Below are 22235 nucleotides of genomic sequence, written 5' to 3' on the forward strand. Positions count from 1 at the left end.
TACTTCTAAAAAAACTTTATGAGAATGATCAGTGATGACGAGAAACCCACTTGTTGAGAAATTTATATGCAAAAACGGCTCGTTTGGGCTGGGAAAACACTTTACATAGAAGAGCGAACAACGTTTCGACCTTCTTCGGTCATCGTCAGGTTCACAAAGAAAAAGGTAACTGACCGGAAGCTGACCACATACCGCCCTCTACATTTCGACACACAGTTACACAACCCCTTTCAAACTGTGGTCAGCTTCCGGTCAGTTACCTCTTTCTTTGTGAACCTGACGATGACCGAAGAAGGTCGAAACGTTGTTCGCTCTTCTATGTAAAGTGTTTTCTCAGCCCAAACGAGCCGTTTTTGCATATAAATTTATGAGAATGAATTAGAAACGTTTGGAGTAAATTCCCCCAAGAACCCTTTATTTAAACATGTTGCAGCAGTGCCTGATATACTGTCTACACTTAGTAAACCAAAAGGTAGCACAAAATATTAACTGTTTTATTGAACACACACACTTACTTTCATTGAGTTTGAAGATTAATAAGATGTTGATGTTTCGTCTGTGATTTACCTTCCACTGTTCTTTGGAAATTAGCTGAAATCTAATTTTAGACTATGCCCTAAGACGTTAGCACAGTACTGTATTTATATATACACATTGTTCTTAATGTCTGCAACGTGAATTTTAAATAAACTAAAATATGTTTCACAGTCTCCCACCACGTATTAACATTTTTACACATACTATAAAACAATTTAACGAAACAAGGGCAGTATATTGTTAATCTGAACTTTGCTAAATCAGTCTATGAAAAATTAAACACTTAAACCATCTTCAGAGAGTACATAAACTAATTTCGATTTTCAGTGTTAATAAAATAGGTTAAAACAGTTTTTATGTAACCGACTTCAAAAAGTACGTAAATCAATTTCGATTTTCAGTGTTACTAATGTAGTTCAAAACTGTATTTACGTAACCAACTTCAAAAAGTAGGTAAATCAAGGCCCGGCATGGCCAGGTGGGCTGAGGCGTTCGACTCGTAATCTGAGGGCCGCGAATTCGAATTCCCGTCGCACCAAACGTGCTCGCCCTTTCAGCCGTTTGGGCGTTATAATGTGACGGTCAATACCACTATTCGTTAGTAAAAGATTAGCCCAAGAGTTGGCGGTGGGTGGTGATAACTAGATGCCTTCCCTCTAGTCTTACACTACTAAATTAGAGACAGCTAGCGCAGATAGCCCTCGTAGCTTTGCACGAAATTAAAAAAAGTAAATTAATTTCGATTTTCAGTGTTAATGAAGCAGTTTAAAACAGTTTTTATGTAACCATATTTAGAAAGTACGTAAATCAATTTCGATTTTCATTGTTAACAAATTAATTTAAAACAGTTTTTATGTAACCAACTTCAAAAAATACGTTAATCAATTTGGATTTTCAGTGTTAATAAAGTAATTTAAAACAGGTTTTATGTAACCAACTTCAAAAGGTACGTAAAATAATTTCGCTCTTCAGTGTTAAGAAAGTAGTTTAAAACAGTTTTTATGTAACCAAATTTAGAAAGTACATAAACTAATTTCGATTTTCAGTGTTAATAAAGTAGTGTAAAATAATTTTTATGTAACCAGCTTCAGAAAGGGATAAACTTATGGATTTAAACTCCTAAGATCCGAGGTTGAATTCCTCGCAGTGAATTGATCACTCCTTGTTTAGCTATTTGCTAAATAGAGACAAGTTTTCCCTCTGGTGTCTCAATGGTAAACCTGAAGATTTATAGCGCTAACAACAAGGATTCTATATTCGCGCTTTCCAATAAATAATCCATTTCTGCTCATTGTTATTTTATACGTTACTGGACTTTAACGTTTGTGATTTGTTTAATGAATTTTTTATCTCAAGCTTTTTATTAACTAGTATTATTTCAGATTTGTTATCATATATGCGTAACGGCGGTTAAGTGTATGAATTTAAAACATTAACATCGGTTCGACTCTCCACGATGGACAGAGAGCTCTTTGTGTAGTTTTTGCGCTATAAAACACTAAACAATGACATATTTACGTTTACAGATGGCGTGCAAATCCTCACTTGTTATTATAGCCAAGTTGTTGTTTTTTATCTTCACCCTGTTCACCACGATGATCGAATATTAAACCTTAGTATTGTAAATCTTCAAACTAATATGTGACACACCGAGGGGAGTTAAGGTCAAGCAACGATTGTTTTGTTGTTTCTTCTTAATTCACAAAACAATTTATGACTAATGAATCAATGTCGCTTTAGGTAATTACAGGAAGTTTGTGGGTTTGAAAAAATATAACCCAGATTTAAAGACGATGATTGCCATTGGTGGATGGAACGAAGGATCTAAAAGGTAAACTGGCTTTTATTTAAATCAAAAGTAAATTCATCTGACCATTAATTTATTTGTATTTACTATTAACTTTTACTTTAATTAAATTACAAATCACTCTTTTTGTAACATATATTTTAGTTGTAAAAACTTGTTTGTAGACGTATTAACAATTAATTTTAAAAAAATGTCGAAACAAAAACTTTCGGTTTGGATGTCTCTCTAAAGAAGAGACAAATGGGATCAAACTGTTTCAACCCGCAACTCAACGGGCCACTGCTTTGGTCAGAGAAGAGTCTGGAATGTTCTAATTTTCAGTTTTTACTTCACTTGTCATTAGTTTAACAAACATCTTCAGTAATAATAAACTTTATTATGAACAGTAAATGAAGTAAAAACTAATACATTCCTAAGCGGAGGAATCTGGCGGGCATGTCTCCCCGTTCTTTTTTTATTTTCGCAAAATAGTGAAGTGCTTCTTTCAAAAAATAAAAATGACGACATTTATAAATATAAAGTCATTAAAACAGCATGTAGGGCCTAAAATGGGAAATGAGTTGTAGTTTTCGCATTCTTATTGGTTCGATTTAAGATGGCTTTTTTTTTTGACAAATCAGTAAAAATCAATTTGCCTACCTAAAGTTTCAAACTCACTTGTCATTTATTTTAAAAACTTCAAACATTACAAATTGAGATGTCATTTCTGTTGTTAAAATAATTAGAAGCTATATTTCCAACAAACAGTTGGCATAGCTTATGAAGTCCAGCCCAAAACTGCATAACTGAAAGTCTATAACTTGGATAGCAAGATTAAAGGTTCGAATCCCGCTTGATTTACAGTTTTCACATCTTTGTAATTTAAAAAGCTAATGCATGTAGTCATTGATAACAAGAAAAAATCTCAGGTGTTCTTTTACTGTTTAAAATGATTTCAAACTACAACCTTTAAAGTGTGTTCTAGGTTTTCCAAGCTTGTTCGAGAATCTTCTACGAGAGAAAATTTTATTCACAGTGTTATACGCTACTTAAGACAAAACAGGTTTGATGGTTTGGAGTTGGACTGGGAGTATCCAGGGTCCAGAGATGGTAGTAATAACGGTGACCGCAAGGGTTATGCCCTCTTGATTAAGGTCAGTAGTAACAACCATATAAGGTAAACATGAGGATTAAGCATAATCGTAGCGAAAGTTAAACGTGTTTGTAATTCTTTGTCTTAAGAAAGCAGTTGTAAAAAAAAGACAAATAATTAGGCATATGAAACCAAGATTGGAGAGGAAATATTTACTGGCACTTTTAGTGGATTTTTTTGACACTTCAGTTAAACGTTTTATTAGTCATTTATTAGAAATTCCATATTCATGTCGGCATTTCGTCTTAAATTGTGGAGGTTTAATTGTTTATATATTGATAAAATATAATGTTGATAAAAGAACAGTGCAAGAGTCAGCAGCGGGGGGGGGGGGGTTCAACCTGCTGCCTGCCCTCTGGTCTATCACATCTACGCTATAATTATTTATCACAGTTAACCCTCAGACAGCTTCACTCGACATTTAACAAACAAATAACAACGACGTTAGCTACTTAAAGTTTATTCCTTTATTTTTCTAGTTATCCTTCCTATAAAGCGCATCACCCGCTGGTACAGCGGTAAGTCTACGGATTTAGAACGCTAAAATCAGGAGTTCGATTCCCTTCGGTAGACTCAGCAGATAACCCTGTGTGGGTTTGCTATAAGAAAACACACACACCTATAAAACACACAATCAATTTTTTTCTGTGTCCATGGTTATCAATTTATAAATCATTTTCTTGGTTTCTTCTGGTACCCTGAACACGTTTTCTAAACTGTCCTTCCAGTTTTAAGTTCACTGATGTAACACAGTCACAGGACTAAAAAACGAAACAAGCCAAATTTATTTATTAAAAGCTGAGAAAATGTATTATAAACGGCTACTCCATTATTAGACATGACAGGAAGGATAATAGAGATCCAAACAGAGGTCTTTTATTATTGTATAAGACTGAACTTATAGTTCAGGAACTTAGTATCCCTTCCAGTAATGAATATATAATTATTAATGTAAAAACGCAAAATCATACATACGTTACTGTGGCGGGCATCTACTGCTCGCCTAGTACAGTGTTAGATGTAAATCTATTGAATATGTTGTATAATAGTAACTGTAATCTTATTATTATCGGCGACCTAAACAGTAAACATACAGCATTCAACTATCGAAGTATAAACGCAAACGGCAATATGCTTTTTCAATTTTTGGATGAATCTAACATGATTTTATTAAACGATGCAACACCGACACATATCTCGTACGCACACGGAACCAGTGAAATACTGGACCTATGCCTGTGTTTGTCAAATATGAGTCGCAAATTCGTAAATTTTCATGTTGGTCACGATATAGATAGTGACCACCTCCCAGTTTGGTGTATCTTCAATCTCACCCCCCACTTAAATAAAATCATAGTGAGAGACCAACTGAACTACAAAAAAGCTAATTGGCCAGTTTTTCAAACTATATTAAATGAAACCTTACCTCCCGAAGTACTACACATTGCCGCGGACGCATCAGATATAGATGCATACTGTCATATCATCTCTGAGTGTCTAAAACATGCAGCCAACAGTTCGATACCGAAACAAAACACTTCACAACAACTCATTCATGGCAACCACATAAAGATATAATACACTTAATTAAAACAGACGTATACTCCGCAGACAGTACATTCAAAATCGCAACCCCACACTTAAAACTCAGATAAACACAATAAGGAATAAAATACGAAACTTAATCAGACAACAGAAACAAGAAAACTGGGACACCTTCTGTTCCGATCTAAATCACAAAACTGATCCTAAACAATTCTGGACACATTTGAAAAGATTTACAAACACAGGAACAACAAACACAGTATATCCACCACTGGAACTGGATGGAGAAACAGCATACACTAACACAGAAAAAGCCGAGATATTTAAAAAACACCTAGAAAACACGTTCAAAACCCATCATGAACCAGACATGAACAGATACTTTTATAATACAGTCACAAACTATATTGATCAAAACAGAAGCATTTTTACACCTAAATTTCCAGTCAACACTATTACACACCAAGAAAAACAAAAGACTGGAGCACTCATCAACTGGTAAAACATATCACTGTAACAGAAGTCGTAACTGCTATTAAAAACACAAAAAACAAAGCCCCTGGAGAAGATGGTATTCAAGCTATCCTCCTAAAACAAGGCACTCAGAGATTATATGAACACCTAACAGCGTTATTTAATCTCTCACTATCAGCTGGATATATCCTCGTTTCTTGGAAGGAAGCAATAATATTAATGTTCCAGAAAGAAGGAAAGCCAGCGAATAAACCAAACAACTACCGCCCGATTAGCTTAACCAGTTGTATTGGCAAAGTATTAGAGAGGATAATTAGTAATCGTCTGTCAGTTTACTTAGAAGAAAATTCAAAATTACCAGAAATTCAAAACGGATTTAGAAAAAACCGCCAAACTACAGACCACTTGATTCGACTTACAGAATCAATTACCGACAGCTTCAACAAAAAAGAATGCACTGTAGCTTGCTTTCTCGACATTGAGAAAGCATTTGACACAGTGTGGCATAACGGCTTACGACATAGATTGCTTGAAATGGCATTACCCCAGGAAACTATTCGCTGGCTGTCCAACTTCCTGGAAAACAGAATGTGTAAAGTAAATGTAAATGGGGCCCACTCAGGGTCCTTTTCACCCGAAGCAGGAGTCCCGCAGGGAGGGGTTGTTAGCCCTATATTATTTATCATGTACGTGAGTAATATGCCTCTGTCGAACCTAAATTTAGGTTATGCATCACAGTTCGCTGACGATGTAGCAGTCTGGAAAAGTGCCCCCACTCCGTCAATAGCAGCAACGAACCTACAACCAGTCCTAAATAACATCGAAGAACACTGCCAGAAATACAGAATCAAAATTAATATTCCAAAAACCCAAGTCATAATATTCAGCAGACTGAATAAGCTGAAAAAAGATCCACCAAAACTCTATATGAATGGATTACTTTTACTGACTGCTACTTCTGCTAAATTTCTAGGTCTAACCTATGACTCAAAATTAACGTGGCTACCACATATTAAAAATGTACTGATACGAATCTGGAAAAGAGCAAACTATGCAAGAAGTCTTTCAGGTAAAATCCAAGGAACATCACCAGACAACATACTTAAAATCTACAAAACGTACATTAGACCAACAATAGAATATGCATCACCTGCCTGGATTAACATAGCACCCACACATGTACAGAAACTTCAACGTATACAAAATTCTGTACTAACTTCAGCATATGAAGTACCACGTAGCACCTCAACCACATTCATGCACAAGTATGCAAACATAGATACAATAGCTGAAAGACTCTTGCATAATTCTCTAAAATATTTAAATAAGAATTGGCATAAAAATGACTTAATGTGTGATCTCGACAGATATCACGTACATGAAGTAAATGGTCCTAAATACCTCTCCCCTTTTAACATATATTTAAGAAATGTAACACAAGCTGGCCACTATGCACTAGACACTTAGTCCTTGTTTCTTTCTATTTTTATAAATTTTTTTATTATTATTTTTTTAATTATTCAAGTATTGAATAATAATAATTATTACTTTCTATGTGTGTGAGTTACTACAAGTAGTAGTAGCATTCTCTCAATCGAGAAAAAGGAGAAAAATACAAAAAAAAATATATATATATGAAAATACAAAAAAAAAATTATATATGGAAAAAAAAATGAAGAAAAAAAAACAAAAAAAACTTCTTGTTCGTCCATGCATGGACTGAGCCCTGAAATGGACCTGAGTATGATGTTATACTTTTACTCTGGGCCAAAGCTTAAAAAAAAAAAAACCCTAAAGACAGACGCTATTATCGTACGGGAGGGAGGAAGAGGTCAAATGTACCTGACCCTCCTGGGTATTTAACAACATCAATACCCAAATACCCACACAGTCAAACTTACATGGGTGATCGTTTTTACAGGAGCTGCGAGAGGCGTTTGATCAGGAAGGAGATTCACGCAGGAAGGAGAGGTTGATACTTTCAGTGGCAGTGCCTGCCGGGAAGGACTACATTGATAACGGCTACGATGTTCCAGAAATTTCTAAGTAGGCATTAGAGTATTGTTTGTATTACTATTATTATTCTAAATTTATTACAAAATAAGACTTTTATTTATAAAGGTTGTATTTCATCAATTGTTCTGAATGTTATAGAAAGTGGGTTGGAATAGTGTTCAAAGTGCATATTGTGAGAATGTTTACAGACATTATTATTTTGCGAGAAAACAATATGTTTACAAACATAATTGTTTTGTGAGAAAAAAAAATATGCCATGCAAATGCTGTCTGTGATTTGTCCCCAGGAAAATGTTTTTAATGGTAGTTAGTTACCTTCCAGGCCCCACATGGCCAGGTGGTTAAGACACTCCACTCGTAATCTGAGGGTCGCGGATTCGAATCCCCATCACAATAAACATGCTCGCCCTTTCAGCCGTGGGGGCGTTATATGTGCTTTCCGTCTATTTCAAAAAACAAAGTACAGACAACGTAAGACACGACAGAACAACAGTACGAACCATATTAAATATTATTTTCTGTGTGAGTGGATGAGGAACCTATCAAACTATAGACTCTACGAGTATCACGTGATAATCTGTTACAGATTCAAGGACATCTTGGGGCCACTTTTGGTCATTTTTATTACCTTTCCCACAAATATTGTTATGCATTCTTTCAACCAGCAGGTTTTTGTAGCTGTCTCACCAGTTAAAAATAAGATAATACGTATTTTGTGACAGCCCTGTAAATTCTTTGTGCAGAATCCCATTTATTATAATAACACTCAAGTTTCTGTCTGTTCAGACTGTCCTCAAAATGTACACGCGCACTTCATTTCAACGGATTTAAATATACTTCAGTAAATATTTTTACAGCATATTTAAAGCTTACAACTTTTTTAATAAGGTATAACGTTAGGTCGTAGAATATCAGTACAAGTTTATATAAGTACAGTAAAGTTTGGTATTCCAATTTATTAAGACCGATCTTAATAAAGGCTTAATTAACGTTAGGCCTAAGACAAGTACGTGGATTTATAAGATTTCGCTGTTTGTGTTTAGAATTCGTTTGTATTTCTCTAGAAATCCCGTATTTAAAGTACAACTGTTGCAATAATGATAACAATTTAACTGTAACTGTTTTGTGGATCTCTGCTAGCCAGGTACGATCTTCCACTTTTCAACATCTAGGACTAATACGCTGATCATGGCGTAGGTCTTGACGTGTCAAGAAGAGATAAAATACAAATAATATTGTTAAATTCAGTATAGATTCCTGCTTCTTAGAAGTAAGCAAACGTACTTATGTTACTGGAGGAAGGGAAACCAACGGATAACTTGGAAAACTACAGACCAGTCAGTTTAACTAGTTGTTCAGGCAAAATTTTAGAGCAAGCAATTAGCAACAGGATCTCAACTTTCCTAGATATCACATCAAAATTACATCAAGTTCTAAATCGTTTCTGAAAATTTCGGCAAACAACTGATCATTTAGTTAGGCTTACTGAAACCACAATAAATAGCTTTAACTACAAGAAATGCATGGTTGTTTGCTTTCTCGATAACGAAAAAACGTTTGACATTGTATGGCATAACTGTTTAAGATTCAAATGAAAAGAAATGGAATTACCAAAAGGAGTTATTCGTTGGTTATCTAACTTTCTTCACAAAGAAAATGTAGAGTAAATGTTAAGGGCACCTATTAGAATGTAAGGGTAGTTAGATTATCATATATTATAAATGTTAGCGACAGGCCATTAAATGATGGTAATTGTAGTTCAACTTCAGTTTCCTTATGATGTGTCCATCAGGAAAAGTTAAAACACACTTTCAACAACATCAAACAATTTAAAACCAGTTTTAAATCAAATAGTTGAATACTGTCAGGAATATAGAATTGAAATTAATATATCAAAAATAAAATTAATATTATTCGTAAAATTACTTAAATTACGTAAAAATATTCTTAAATCATACGTGACCGGAGCTCTTCTCGATACCAGTTCACCAGAAAACATTTAGGCCTAACTTATGATTCAAAAGTAACTTGGGAAAAAATCATAGTCAAAATTATGGAAAGTTTGTTTGTTTGTTTTGATTTTCGCACAAAGCTACTGAGGGCTATCTGTGCTAGCCGTCCCTAATTTAGTAGTGTAAGACTAGAGGGAAAGCGGCTAGTCATCACCTCCCACCGCCAACTCTTGGGCTACTCTTTTATCAACGAATAGTTGGATTGACTGTCACATTATAACGCCCCCACGACTGGGAGGACGAGCGTGTTTGGCGCGACCGGGATGCGAACCCGTGACCCTCATATTTCGAGTCGCACGCCTTAACACGCTTGGCCATGCCGGGCGTTATGAAAAGAAAAGTGTGTCAACAAGCAATTATCTCAAACGATTAACAGGAAAAACACAGGAACATTCACAGAAACGTTATTAAAATTAATAAAGAGTATATCAGACCAGTATTAGAATATGTATCTCAACATGATTAAATGTTGCAAAATCAAATTTTAAGAAAGTGCAAATAATACAAAATTCAGTTGTCATTACATGTATTCTCAAGACGGCTGGTATAGGTATTTGAGTTTTAATTAAAATAAAGTACAGAACAACGTTTCGATTTTCTCAGGTCATCTTCAGGTTAACGAAGAGAGTTTGTAACTGACCATTGGCAGGCACATTTTACCGTCCGATACCAGCTGTCTTAAGAATACATTTTAGTTCAAGTGGGTTTCTTGTCATCACGAATTATCACCACATTTTTCAGAGTAACAGTTTAGTAAAAAATGTATACAAAAATAACATGTTAACAGAGATAGATCGTAGAAATTTTATGGTGAGAGGCACTTAGCCCTATCAACATCATGCGTGATACAGCGATTTATCTCTGTTAACATGTTATTTTTGCATACATTTTACTAAACTGGTACTCTGAAAGCTGTGGTGAACGGTCAATCCCACTATTCGTTGGTAAAAGAGTAGCCCAAGAGTTGGGAGCGGTCTTACACTGCTAAATTAGGAACGGCTAGCGCAGATAGCCCTCGAGTAGCTCTGCGGGAAATTCAGAAAACAAAGAAACACATCTGTTGAAATTGTTGGTTTTAAACGTACCGATATAAACCAAACAATCTGATAGACTGAGCACACAGTGAAATTGTAGAATAGAAAGAAGCCACCTACGAAGCAATTCTTAAACGTTTAGTTAAAATACTGGTTTTATATTACCAAACTATTTATTATATGCACTGAGACGCGGCTTTGGAACACTTTAGTGAGCATAAAGAACATTTTGTTCTCATAAACCACGAGAGATAATAAAAGGAACATATAGAACATGAGAGTTACCCTGACTTGAAACATGTTGCTATCACAATATAATATTTCTGTTTAACCTTCCGAACATAATCAAATAAACATAAAAGTGATATTGTCTGTCTTCTCATGGCTTTAAGCTCACTGATACTTCCAGCTTTTAAAAATTATGTCCAAATCCATGGACTTAATCCAATACTGTATTTACTTAAGGTTATGATGAATATGAAAGATCTTTCTCTCTTTTATAAAGATAATTGTTTTGAAGAGTTTTCTTTACTTCTATTCAATAACCTATCTGAACAAATTTTACGATATGACATATTTCTGTGACAGGTGCGTGGACTTCATGAATGTGTTATCCTACGATTACCATACAGCTTACGAAGCAATAGTCGACCATCACGCTCATTTATATAAACCTCCCAATGTTGGTCGGTGGGATGAACGAAACAGACTGAACGTGGTAAGTACAAATTACTCGTGTAGTCGGCCATCAAGATCCAATATATAAACCTCCCAGTGTTGGTCGGTGGGATGAACGAAACACGTTAATCCTGGTAAGTACAAATTATTGGGGTAGTGTTACTGTTATAATTGAACTGCTGCTGGTACTCACCAGAAGTCAGCAGCAGTTCTTTAGGATGTTCTAACTAGAAGTTTTTATCGTGTTCTGTTATTTTTTTTTCTGGCAGTTCGATTAAAAAAGTGCAAGTAGTAGTACAAATAACATATATTCAGGTCATACTAAACGTAGTACTTATACTTTCAGAAGAGGTTTATTACTGAATGTTGGTTACTGGAAAGATCTGGTCCTCATATCAATGAAACAAGTAATTTAACTGAAGGCTGTCGAGGAGGGGTTTCAAGTTTACCATTAGAAACTTGGTGGGTTTGCATATCATTAAAATCTGAGTATACAGTATGGAAACATAATAAATATTTACTATAACTATTTTTATTTAGAGCTCTGACCCTTCAGGTAGTCCTATTAGTAATGGGTCAACCGCGGCCACTCATAACACAAAACACATTGCATAATCATACTTCAGTATAATAACTAATAACCACAAACTTATAATTAGTATACAGCAGCTATAATATTCTTGTAGCGTTGTTCTTTTGGTGTCAGTTTCTATTAAACTATTTGGTGAAAATAAATCAATATCTAGTAAACAAACAATTATAATTGAGCTTACTTCCTAATTTAACGTTTCTACAAGCTTGAACACTTGCATACTGTCGTATGTTCTCGTAAGTCTACGTTACAAATGGTGTTCAAGCCTTTCTAACAATATTAGAATTTAAGTAAAATCAGCTTATATAAAGTAACTCAATAAATGTGGTATAAACTTAAATTCAAATACACCAACTATTTCATTCTATCAGAAAGAAATAACGCTTTTTATTCAAATAACTCAACACTTTCTTAATTATATATTCTCAATCCTTTAAAGTTGGCATAGCCATATGGATAAGGTACTCGATTCACAATCTGAGATTCGCAGGTTCTAATTCACATTCCACTAAGCATCTCGCCTCTGTAGCCGTGGGAGCGTTATAATGTGTTAATCCCCTATTCGTTAGTAAAAAATTAGCCCAAGATCAGGCATTGGATGAGGATGATTAGCTGCTTTTCCACTAGTCCTACACTCTTAAAGTAAGGACGGCTAGCGCTGATAGCCCTCGTATGGCTTTGTGTGAAATTTAAAGCAAACAATTTCACGGAACCTTGTATCGCTATAATTAACGCAGCGTGTATATATGTAGCTGTATGTATATGTTTGAAATAATAAATATAATATGTTGACGATGACCGAAAAAGGTCGAAACGTTGTTCGCCCCTCTACATAAAAAAAATTTCTCAACCCAAACCAGCTGTTTTTACTTATATGTACTCTTCAAAAAAAGAAACGCAAAAGGCAAAATTTGAGACCAGTTTATTCCGGGTAGTTCTGTATGACATGTGTGAAACTTTGCACATTCACTGCTGAACATCTAAAGTCTGCAAAGGCGAAGTCCACGCTCACTAGTTGAAGTTTAACGTAACTCAACGTCAATAACGAGTATGCCCCCCGTGAGCATCAATAACTGCTTGGCATCTCCTGCCCATGGTAGCGATGAGATGACGAATCACATCCTGTGGAATGGCTGTCCACTCAGCCTGCAAAGCTGCTGCAAGCTGAGGTAGAGTGTGCGGTTGAGGTTGTCGCCGTCGCAGACGTCGTTCCAACTCGCCCCAAAGATGTTCGATGGGGTTTAAATATGGTGATCTGGAGGGCCAGTGAAGAACGTTGATGTTGTGGTGTCTCAAGAAGACAGTGGTGAGTCGGTTGTGTGAGGACGGGCGTTGTCATGTTGAAAAACGTCGTTGACGTTCACCATGATGGATTGCACATGGGGCCTAAGAATCTCGTCGACGGTTGCGTACGGTCTAATCGGAAATCCTACGCAGCCCTGGCATGGTTGAGGCAGTAGACGTCGCAGTGGTGGTCCTATCCCGAAGGTGACGTAACCGGATGTAGCGATCTTGTGCGGGCGTGGTCACACGAGGTCTGCCAGATCGTGGACGGTCACGAGTTGATCCATGTTGTTAGTGTCGATTCCATAGCCTTGTGATGGTACTTGGGTGGACATTCACAGCTCTGGCAACATCTGATCGAGATTCGCCTGCTTTCAAGCGACCAATGGCGTTGTTGCGTTGTGCTTCAGTCAGACTTGGCGTAACTGTATTGCGTGTCGGTGGCTTAACACTGAGCTATGGAAACCGAAAACCCGTCTCTTTTATAGGGATTTTGCACATGTTGCACTTGCAGAACATGCAGATTTTTCAAACACATTTATTGGACACGAATGCGTTTTGGCGAAAAATCCGATGTTTTCCTCCGTTTTCAAAGTGCACAACTTTTATTGTCATTTTGGTCTGACAATCAGTGCCTTAACACGTGTAACATCACATACTCTGAGCTTGTAACGTTATTACATATATTTCTCTTTAAAATAACAAAAATATCCCTTTTGCGTTTCTTTTTTTGAAGAGTATATTTTTCTCTACAAGTGGGTTTTCTCGTCATCACTGATGATGTCATCTATTGATTGGCTCCATAAATAAAAATCTATTGAAAATATTTCACACTTTAGATATTAAAGTTTGTTTGTAGTTAAGCACAAAGCTACACCATAGGTTACCTCTATCACTGGGAGGCAGGGTATTTAAGATAAAGACAATTAGAAAACTAATTATAGTATGAGCAACAATCATTTCTTTATCACAAAATACAATTTTAAATTAAAGGATTCTCCTCCCAAAAAGAATAAGACTTTTACTAGGATTGTACGTAAGGGTTTGATTATATCTTTACTGACGTAATTTGTAAATATAGTAGTGAACAAAAAAGGAATTGTTAAAAATGCTATTTCTCAATAAAGGGTACCACTTTTAACAGATAAAAACATCACAGTATATATCAACACAATCCGAACACTTTTTTGTGCAGTAATTTCCCTTAAAAGATCCTTTTTTTTTAGACAGTGTTCAGTTTTTCTAAAATTTTTCTCCAATAAAGTATGAATACTATAATTAATAATTACAAGAACAAACAGCCACTTTACGGCTTATATACTACAAATCTTTTCGAATTTTATAGGATTTCTAGGTCTGTCTTATCAAATCTTTTGATCGTAACGTTATCGTTAAATCCTGCAGTTTCCTTCATGTAACTTTTAAATTACAATATACCTTATACCTTAATTATAACTGTATTACCCCTTACTTCTCTTATTGGCTTGTATGAGCATTAGCACATTACGATGACCGTAACTGGGTAACTGTTTGGTCTTCTTCACAGAGTTTGTATTTGTATAGTAAACGATATGTTCTTTTAGAAGTTACTGACTCACCATAAAATGAAAAATAAACCCCAAATTAGCATAGGCCCTCTGGCAAGAGACGAAACTGTACACTTATTTGTGTCACCAGACCTGACGTCATGCGATGTTTTTATTATAGCTTGTTTCTATGTTTTTAATACAAGTAATAAAAACTACTTTCAGTAAGGTGTTTTCATCATCGTACATGTAAAACAATTACATATATTTGGTGTTTATATTTTAAACCAACGTGAATGTAGATGCTGAACTTGTGACATATAGATTATTGATAATGCTTCCTTCTTATTTTTTCAGCAACAAACCGTGTAATAAAAGTTGAAAGTTTGTACTTTGTAACAATAGTTACGTATTTTGTATTTTATTGAAAACTGTATCTCTCGATTGTTTCATTCAGAATTGGACTATAAATTACTACCTGGAACTAGGAGCTCCTAAGCACAAATTAATAGTAGGAATTCCTACTTATGGACGATCTTTTACGCTACTGGACCCTGATGACAACGAGATCAATGCTCCTGCAGATGGACCTGGTGAAGAAGGTCCATCTACCAGGGAAAAGGGATATTTGGCTTATCATGAGGTATTTTAGTGCTATATCCTTGTACTTACTATTGAAAGCCAACCCAGCCATCCGTTTATTTATGGCAGTTATCTCAGTTTTCCTTTACCATTAGGTTTCTGTCATCCGATAAAACTTTTGCACTGGCTGGATTTTTTTACATAGTGACCCTACCACCTGGTTTCATTTATGTGATACTTTGTGCTATAAATAAAACTATTGGGATTGTTTGCAGTACTCTATACATTTTGAGACTATAAATATCAAAACCATGTTCAAACTAATTTTGTAAATAGATAGACCGTTCGTGAACCTAACTCATGAAAGTTTTAAAATTGATGGCCTCTGTTTAGTTACAGCTTTATTTTTAATCATATATATTAGTTATGTCAAAGCTAAAAATCTGCAGTTTAGATAATTTTTAGTTGCTTCTATACTAGCAGACCGTGGAATATTACAAAGATTTTGTTATATTTTACTGTATTGCAAGGTGGTTCTAATGACTAATTAGTTCTTTCTTCTCACATCAATCACTACACGTCTTATCGTTGTTACTAGCTTCAGAAAGATGTTTTTCTTTAGATCTGTCAGAATATTCTTGAAAAGGACTGGCAAGTAAGACGCCCCTACTCAGATATTTTTGGACCCTTCTGTTTCAAAGGCGACCAGTGGGTTGGATTTGATGACGAAGTGATAATAACCAAGAAAGTATGTATTCTTATTTAACTTACTGCTTTTCAAACATGTTTTATACCTTGAATTTTACTTACTTGAAAATTATTAGATATTGAACTGGTTTGTATTTGTTTATTTATAAATAGGCAAACTACATCAGAGAACAAGGTTTAGGGGGCGCTATGGTATGGGCATTAACTGATGATGATTTTCGAGGTTTTTGTGGGAAAGAAAAAAGCCCTTTAGTAACAGCATTACGTAATGCTTTGCTCACTGAAAATGAAGAACTTCCAATTAAATCTGTCGTCCAGACAGTACTAGATGAAATCAAGCAGCAACTTTCACTGGACAGTAGATCATACCACAAAAATGGCAGGCGTCTTTCTTCTTACAACAGTCTGGGAGGATCTGTCAGAACCACCATCGAAGATCCCGAGTACCTTCTTCAAACTCCAAAGCCTCCAACGACCCCTGATCCAGGTGGTGATTTCATATGCACAGATGAGGGTTTCTTTAGGAACCCTAGAAACTGCAAGAAGTACTACTGGTGTCTGGACAGTGGACCTGCTGAACTAGGTATTGTTCCTCATACCTTCACTTGTCCTGCTGGCTTGTACTTTAATCCACTCAGAGATTCTTGTGATTATCGTCAGAATGTGCACTGTGAGGAAAAGTCAGGTCCCAAACCAACAACCTCCAGACCTTCTCGACCAACCAGACGACCATTCCGCTTCAAACGTCCACGCCTTAATTTCCGTAAAACCACGACAAGTTCTTCTCCTACTACAACAGAAGTCCCACAAACTCAGGCCCCGACCACTCATAACTTAGCTGAATTGGTCCGGCTGCTTCAGTCACTGTTGAAAACAGAACAGACAACTGAGGAGATTAGTACTGTTGTTTTGGAGACATTGGCTCCAACATCTGAAACCCTTCCAGGCTATACAACTCCCCAGTTCTCCAAAGTTCAGTCTGTAACGAAAATCATAACTAGCACAACATCACCAACATCAACAGAGAGCTCTCCAACATTAAAAGTTCCACGTTACCGACGACCCATACGTCCCTCTCAATATTTACCTGCTACATTATCACCAGGAGACTCCAGCAGTCCATCACCTGGTCAATTGACCAACCAAGTTCCGCGAAGACCACAGTTTGAAGCTGAAACAAATAGTGAAAAGCTCTTTCAGTACGTGGAACCAAACAGACTACAGGCTCCAAGCAAATCTAACAAAACACAAAAAGAAAGTCATCCCTTTCTGACCTATCAGGACCCAGACAGGCCACAGGCTTCATTTGATCCAGAAGAAAGAAGAGAGGTAGACTCATTGTTTAGCTACAAAAACCTAGAAAGACCTAAAGTTCAAACATCCACAGAACCTCCTCCTGAAGTTGAACCTACTGCGAGTCAATTTACACATACTTTACCTGATAATCCATTTTTTCAGTACAACACCCCACGCCGATCAAATCCAACTCCCACTACAACACCGCATGAGAATAAAAAGGCTCAAGTGCGAAACCAAAACCGCAAACGTGGACATCGAAGATTCCGAACTCGATTTCGGGCAAGGACACGCACAAGGTCAAGAGAAAATGAAGATGCTGTTTCTTCCAGGGTCAGCTCGGTGACCTTGCCCAAGGATCAGGAGTTGCAAGACTTTAAACCTGTCCAGCGAGCCATACGTCGTCGATTGCAGCCTTTAAGGACTACAACAACTGCACCTCGAGGACCTGGAGTGACCGTAGCAGAAAGTACGAACGTGCAGTGCATGCGTCAAGGTATCCACCGAAATCCAAAAAACTGTAGTCAATTCATCGTGTGTGCTCCAGTGCTCGAAGAAGATTTACAAAGCTACTTTTACGATTGTCCAGATGGAAAAATTTTCGACGAAACTTTGGGTAGATGTATGAATGGAAACACAGATACCTGTGATATTACTGTTTAACAATCTCGTGAGGCCCAAATTTAACAAACAAGTGGAATTCCCTTTGTCCACAAGTCATGGTCTTTATTGCATTAAGACCGTTCTATTAGCATGTTATAATTGTTGATATAATAACCCAGTAAAATATGCTGAAGTAAGCCTTTAAATATTTAATATGACACGATTGAATACAATAAAATAACTATTTTTGCCATTGGTTCACTGGAAGGGATTTTTATACCGAAATGCGCCGATACAGTAACGAAGCTGGTAATACAATGTGTTGTGATAATGTTCACTAAAAGAACCCCCTTAAAATGTTTCTTTGAAGACCTAGACGTTTCTTTGAACATATCTATAAGCTAATTTAACATAATTACAGTATCATACTATTATACCAACAATTCCAAGCAAATAGTTTTCTTTCTAGAATAAAAGCAACCGATACGCCAGAAATAAGGTATTCCTCTGTATATGAATTGGTGATGATATTAAAACTTTGTCGTTCGAAACTGAAGTTTTACACTCAATTCTTTATTCATATTACAACTGTTGTTCATAAATCAGGATATTTTGTAGTTAACATATAAGAAGCTCTTAAGTGTTTATCAGAAAATATAAAAACCAACATACCTTTGACGCTTTTATTATTCCCGTATTGCTATTAAACTCTAGTAACGATATGCGATTCTTATATGACACTTGGAGAATAGAAGCTCGTTACAGATCACTGTCATTACAACAGTTTATTGTATAAAATATTAAGCCTAGATTGTTGTGATAAGGTCTAGAGCAGTTACTGTGGGCCGTTCTATAAATACTAGAAATAATCTCAAGATGAATTGAGTTAGAATGTTATTTGAGACTCTTTGCAAATCAGAATAATTTCACACAAAACTGCTAGAGGACAATATGCTCTAAACGTGCCTGATATTGAAGACTAAGAGAAAATCAACATCAACTCTTTACCAACTAATAATAGAGTTGGCCGTTACTTTATAACGCTCACAAGGCTAATAAGGTGAACGTATTTAGTGATGAGATTCAAACACACGACCCACATTGCGAGTCGAGTGCCCTTAATCACCAGGCCTAGAATGAACTTACACTTTGAGTAGAAGCGAAAGTGTCGACATGTGTTGTTCAAATTCATCTTTAGTTTAACAAACACCAAACCCTCTTTAGCCCTTAATACAGTGGTTCTTAACCTGCGGGTCGCAACCCCTGGGGGGTCGTTTGGAGTTTCTCGAGGGTCACGGAAGGTTTGAAAATTATTGGGGAAACCACGGAGCAATTTTTAATTTTTGTGGCAAGTTCCTGTAACTGCCCACCAATGAGAAACACGCTGAAGTGCGACAGTTGAACCGCATCGAGATGCTTGTTGCGCAACCACTTGTCTAATTTTGAGTAAACATTTTCATATATTACAACGTTTTAAATGGCCTAAATTTTTTAACTATATAGTATTAATACATCTAACTTAAAATTTAAATATCAAAGTTTCCATCGTATTTAGTATATTTTCTCATTATATATATCAATCCTCACACTGAGTGAATAAGTAGGTTTTATATGATGTTCAGTTATTCCATGGATTTTGCATTTGTTTAGCACATGTAGCATTTCTCAAGGTCTTTTATTTGTAACATTTTCAATAAATTAGAACCTTTATATAGTTTTGTTTTATTCTACCTTTACGCAAAGTTCACCATTACAGAAATTATTATAGAGGTCACGATAATACCCTGGAGAGTCTCAGTGGGTAAGACGATGAAAAAGGTTAAGAGTCATTGCCTTAATAGCTGCTCATACTTGGCTTTAACTGGTTATAACAAAGTAGTCTTGTTGTATCGTTACTACACTCTGTCCAAACTGGACTATAAGTTTGTATTTTTAATAAATAGTACTAAATTTCACTCACTGGTTTTACCAGAGATACATAATTTTGGGCAAACCAGAGCCTTGTGGTTATCATGCCTGGACTCAATCCACAGTTTTAGGTCATAAATGCACTATAACTGTTTGGTGTTGTCGACTTGCTATATTCCCTATATCCCAAAGTATGGGCCATGGCCCCAGTGAAGTCACAGACGATTTTAACTGATGTTAGAAGCACCCTAAAATATTTTTTTTATAAAACTTACAGAAAATAATTTTAATATTTTATACTTTATTACAGTTCATCGAATAAGAACAAACTAGGTAAAAAATATACAATTATTTATAAAACATCATAGTTTTTATACCTCTGCGAAATGGAATTTTTACTCACAAAATACGATAAAGGAGTGTAATTGACTGAAATATATTTAAACAGAACTCTAAGTACAAGATCTACAATCACACTTAAATAAGCTATGCTTGCTAAAACAAATGCATAACCTACTTTACAAATTATAGCTACATTTCTTATTCCATGTACTACGTTATCACAGCAGCCTTGTCCCAACAATACCATATAGGCTGTTCCAGGTCCATTTTCGTGTTGTTGGTTTCACCTTTTTAATATATACTCATGGAACCCTCAAGGAATGATTTTGGGAGGGGGGGGGAGTGGCATTTGAATTTGATCTCTTTTCGTCTGTATATCTTTCCATCAGCAATACATCGTACAAACCACATTTGGTGACAGATGCATTTGAACAACAGTGTTAGGGGTAGCTATAAAGTTGCTCATCAACAGACTCAAACAGATCGAGTTAGCACTGAAACCACATTACAATAAACTTGAACAACTGTGTGTTTAGGATAGCAATAAAGCCACATTTCTATTTGACCCAAAAACCACTGCAATGCAGACAGGCATATCTCCTGTTACCATTTACAAAATAGGACTAGAACATAACAAAAGTGCATAAACTAACATTTCACAATCTTCTACCCATACATAAAAAAAAAATGGTTCTTTTCACAATTAAGGTAGCTGAAGGAAATGAACTCATAGCAATTACATTTTAAAGTTCTCATATGAAACTTTGGTGGGCTTTTGTGGATTAGATATTATGAAACAAGGTCTTCAAACACTGTTTATACACACTAGTAAAGACTATATGATAAGCTTCTACAGAGAGACCTTACTAATCTTCACACCAGCTTATTAGAATGAAGATTGGGGCATAATTTTATCTAGCCCAATATGATGGATGTAGTTTCAAGAGCAGATGAAAGCCTAAAAAATAAATTTTTATAATTTACTGTTAACTTCGCTTTAACTTAAGTCAAAACATTGTTGGATAATTTATAATTATTTTCTTACTTTGTATTTATAGAATGTTTAAATTTTTCCATATCCAAATATTCTGAACATTGTATCTATTGTGTGTGTAGATTTCTTTAACTCTTGTTTTGGTACAAATGCAACAGATCATTACGTTTAATGAAACTTCGCCCATTTTACATTTTTTATTTTCAAGTGGAAATCTGGACAAATTACTCGTGTCAGATCCTCTGCATGATTTAGAGAGATATTTTATTTTCTGGACTAAATCAAAAAACTAACTTTCATTAGAGAATCACTATTTTGCTAATTTTCAAAGCTAAGCTTGTTACAAACAGCTTCTTCAAGAGTGAACAACTTTGAAAGAGTGTCATTAAGAGCCCAGAATGTATCACTGAATCACACAATAATGAGATACAAAATGGTTTTCAGCACTGTAGATAATCTTAAACATTTAACACACAAACCCTCATGGCAACATGTTCTAAACTTACAATTTATTATATCAAGTTTAAGTGAATTAATATACCAAATTTGGAATGCTTCTGTGGATTTATACTTGAGGAAGAAGGCCTTAGCTTGTGGCAACTTTCCGTTTTCTACAAGAGAGGTTTGGTTTCACTGGACAAACAGGAAAACAACTCAGGAAAAGATTAAAAGAACACAACAGCAAAACAAGACATAAAAAAAAAAATTTGGCCATTATAAGACATCACGCCAACTGAGATTAAACTAGAACCAACACAGACAAATTTTGGAAGAAGAATTAGAGAATGTTTCTACATTAACATAAAACCTTCACTAAATAGAGATGCAGAATTAGAAGAAAGCTACCACTGGCTACAATCACATGCATTCTTTCCACCACTCACAATGACAGATAAACAATCTAGTTCCCACACATTCTCAAGGACACTATAAAAAAACCTGCAACAGTTTATACATACTTATTGAGTAGCCCTAATTATCTTCCAAGGTTTCTACTAAGCCCTTGGCCATCTTAGACTGAAACACTTACCAAGAACCCAATGATGATGACATAATGATCTGAAGATAAAAGACAGAAAATTTTGGAAATGCTTCTACAATAAGTAGTTGCTATCCAGTTCATTGTACACAATGCATTAATTATATAACCATACACATAACACAC

At 35.6% G+C, this 22235-nt stretch overlaps 1 protein-coding gene across 5 annotated transcripts in view; it reads left to right on the top strand.

Moving 5' to 3' along the window:
• LOC143225373 (endochitinase-like) overlaps nt 1-18377 on the top strand; it is a 34640-nt gene extending 16263 nt beyond the window's left edge. For all 5 annotated transcript variants that reach the window (XM_076454649.1, XM_076454650.1, XM_076454651.1 and 2 more), the window contains 7 exons: nt 2278-2368; nt 3309-3477; nt 7417-7541; nt 11146-11275; nt 15095-15280; nt 15842-15967; nt 16081-18377. In XM_076454649.1, coding sequence (XP_076310764.1) covers nt 2278-2368; nt 3309-3477; nt 7417-7541; nt 11146-11275; nt 15095-15280; nt 15842-15967; nt 16081-17886 — 2633 coding nt within the window. In that variant the 3' untranslated portion in view covers nt 17887-18377. The remainder of the gene's footprint in view (nt 1-2277; nt 2369-3308; nt 3478-7416; nt 7542-11145; nt 11276-15094; nt 15281-15841; nt 15968-16080) is intronic.
• Nucleotides 18378-22235: the final 3858 nt, after the last annotated feature.

Source organism: Tachypleus tridentatus, chromosome 9 (assembly GCF_004210375.1).
Source record: "Tachypleus tridentatus isolate NWPU-2018 chromosome 9, ASM421037v1, whole genome shotgun sequence".
Classification (NCBI taxonomy): Eukaryota; Metazoa; Arthropoda; class Merostomata; order Xiphosura; family Limulidae; genus Tachypleus; species Tachypleus tridentatus.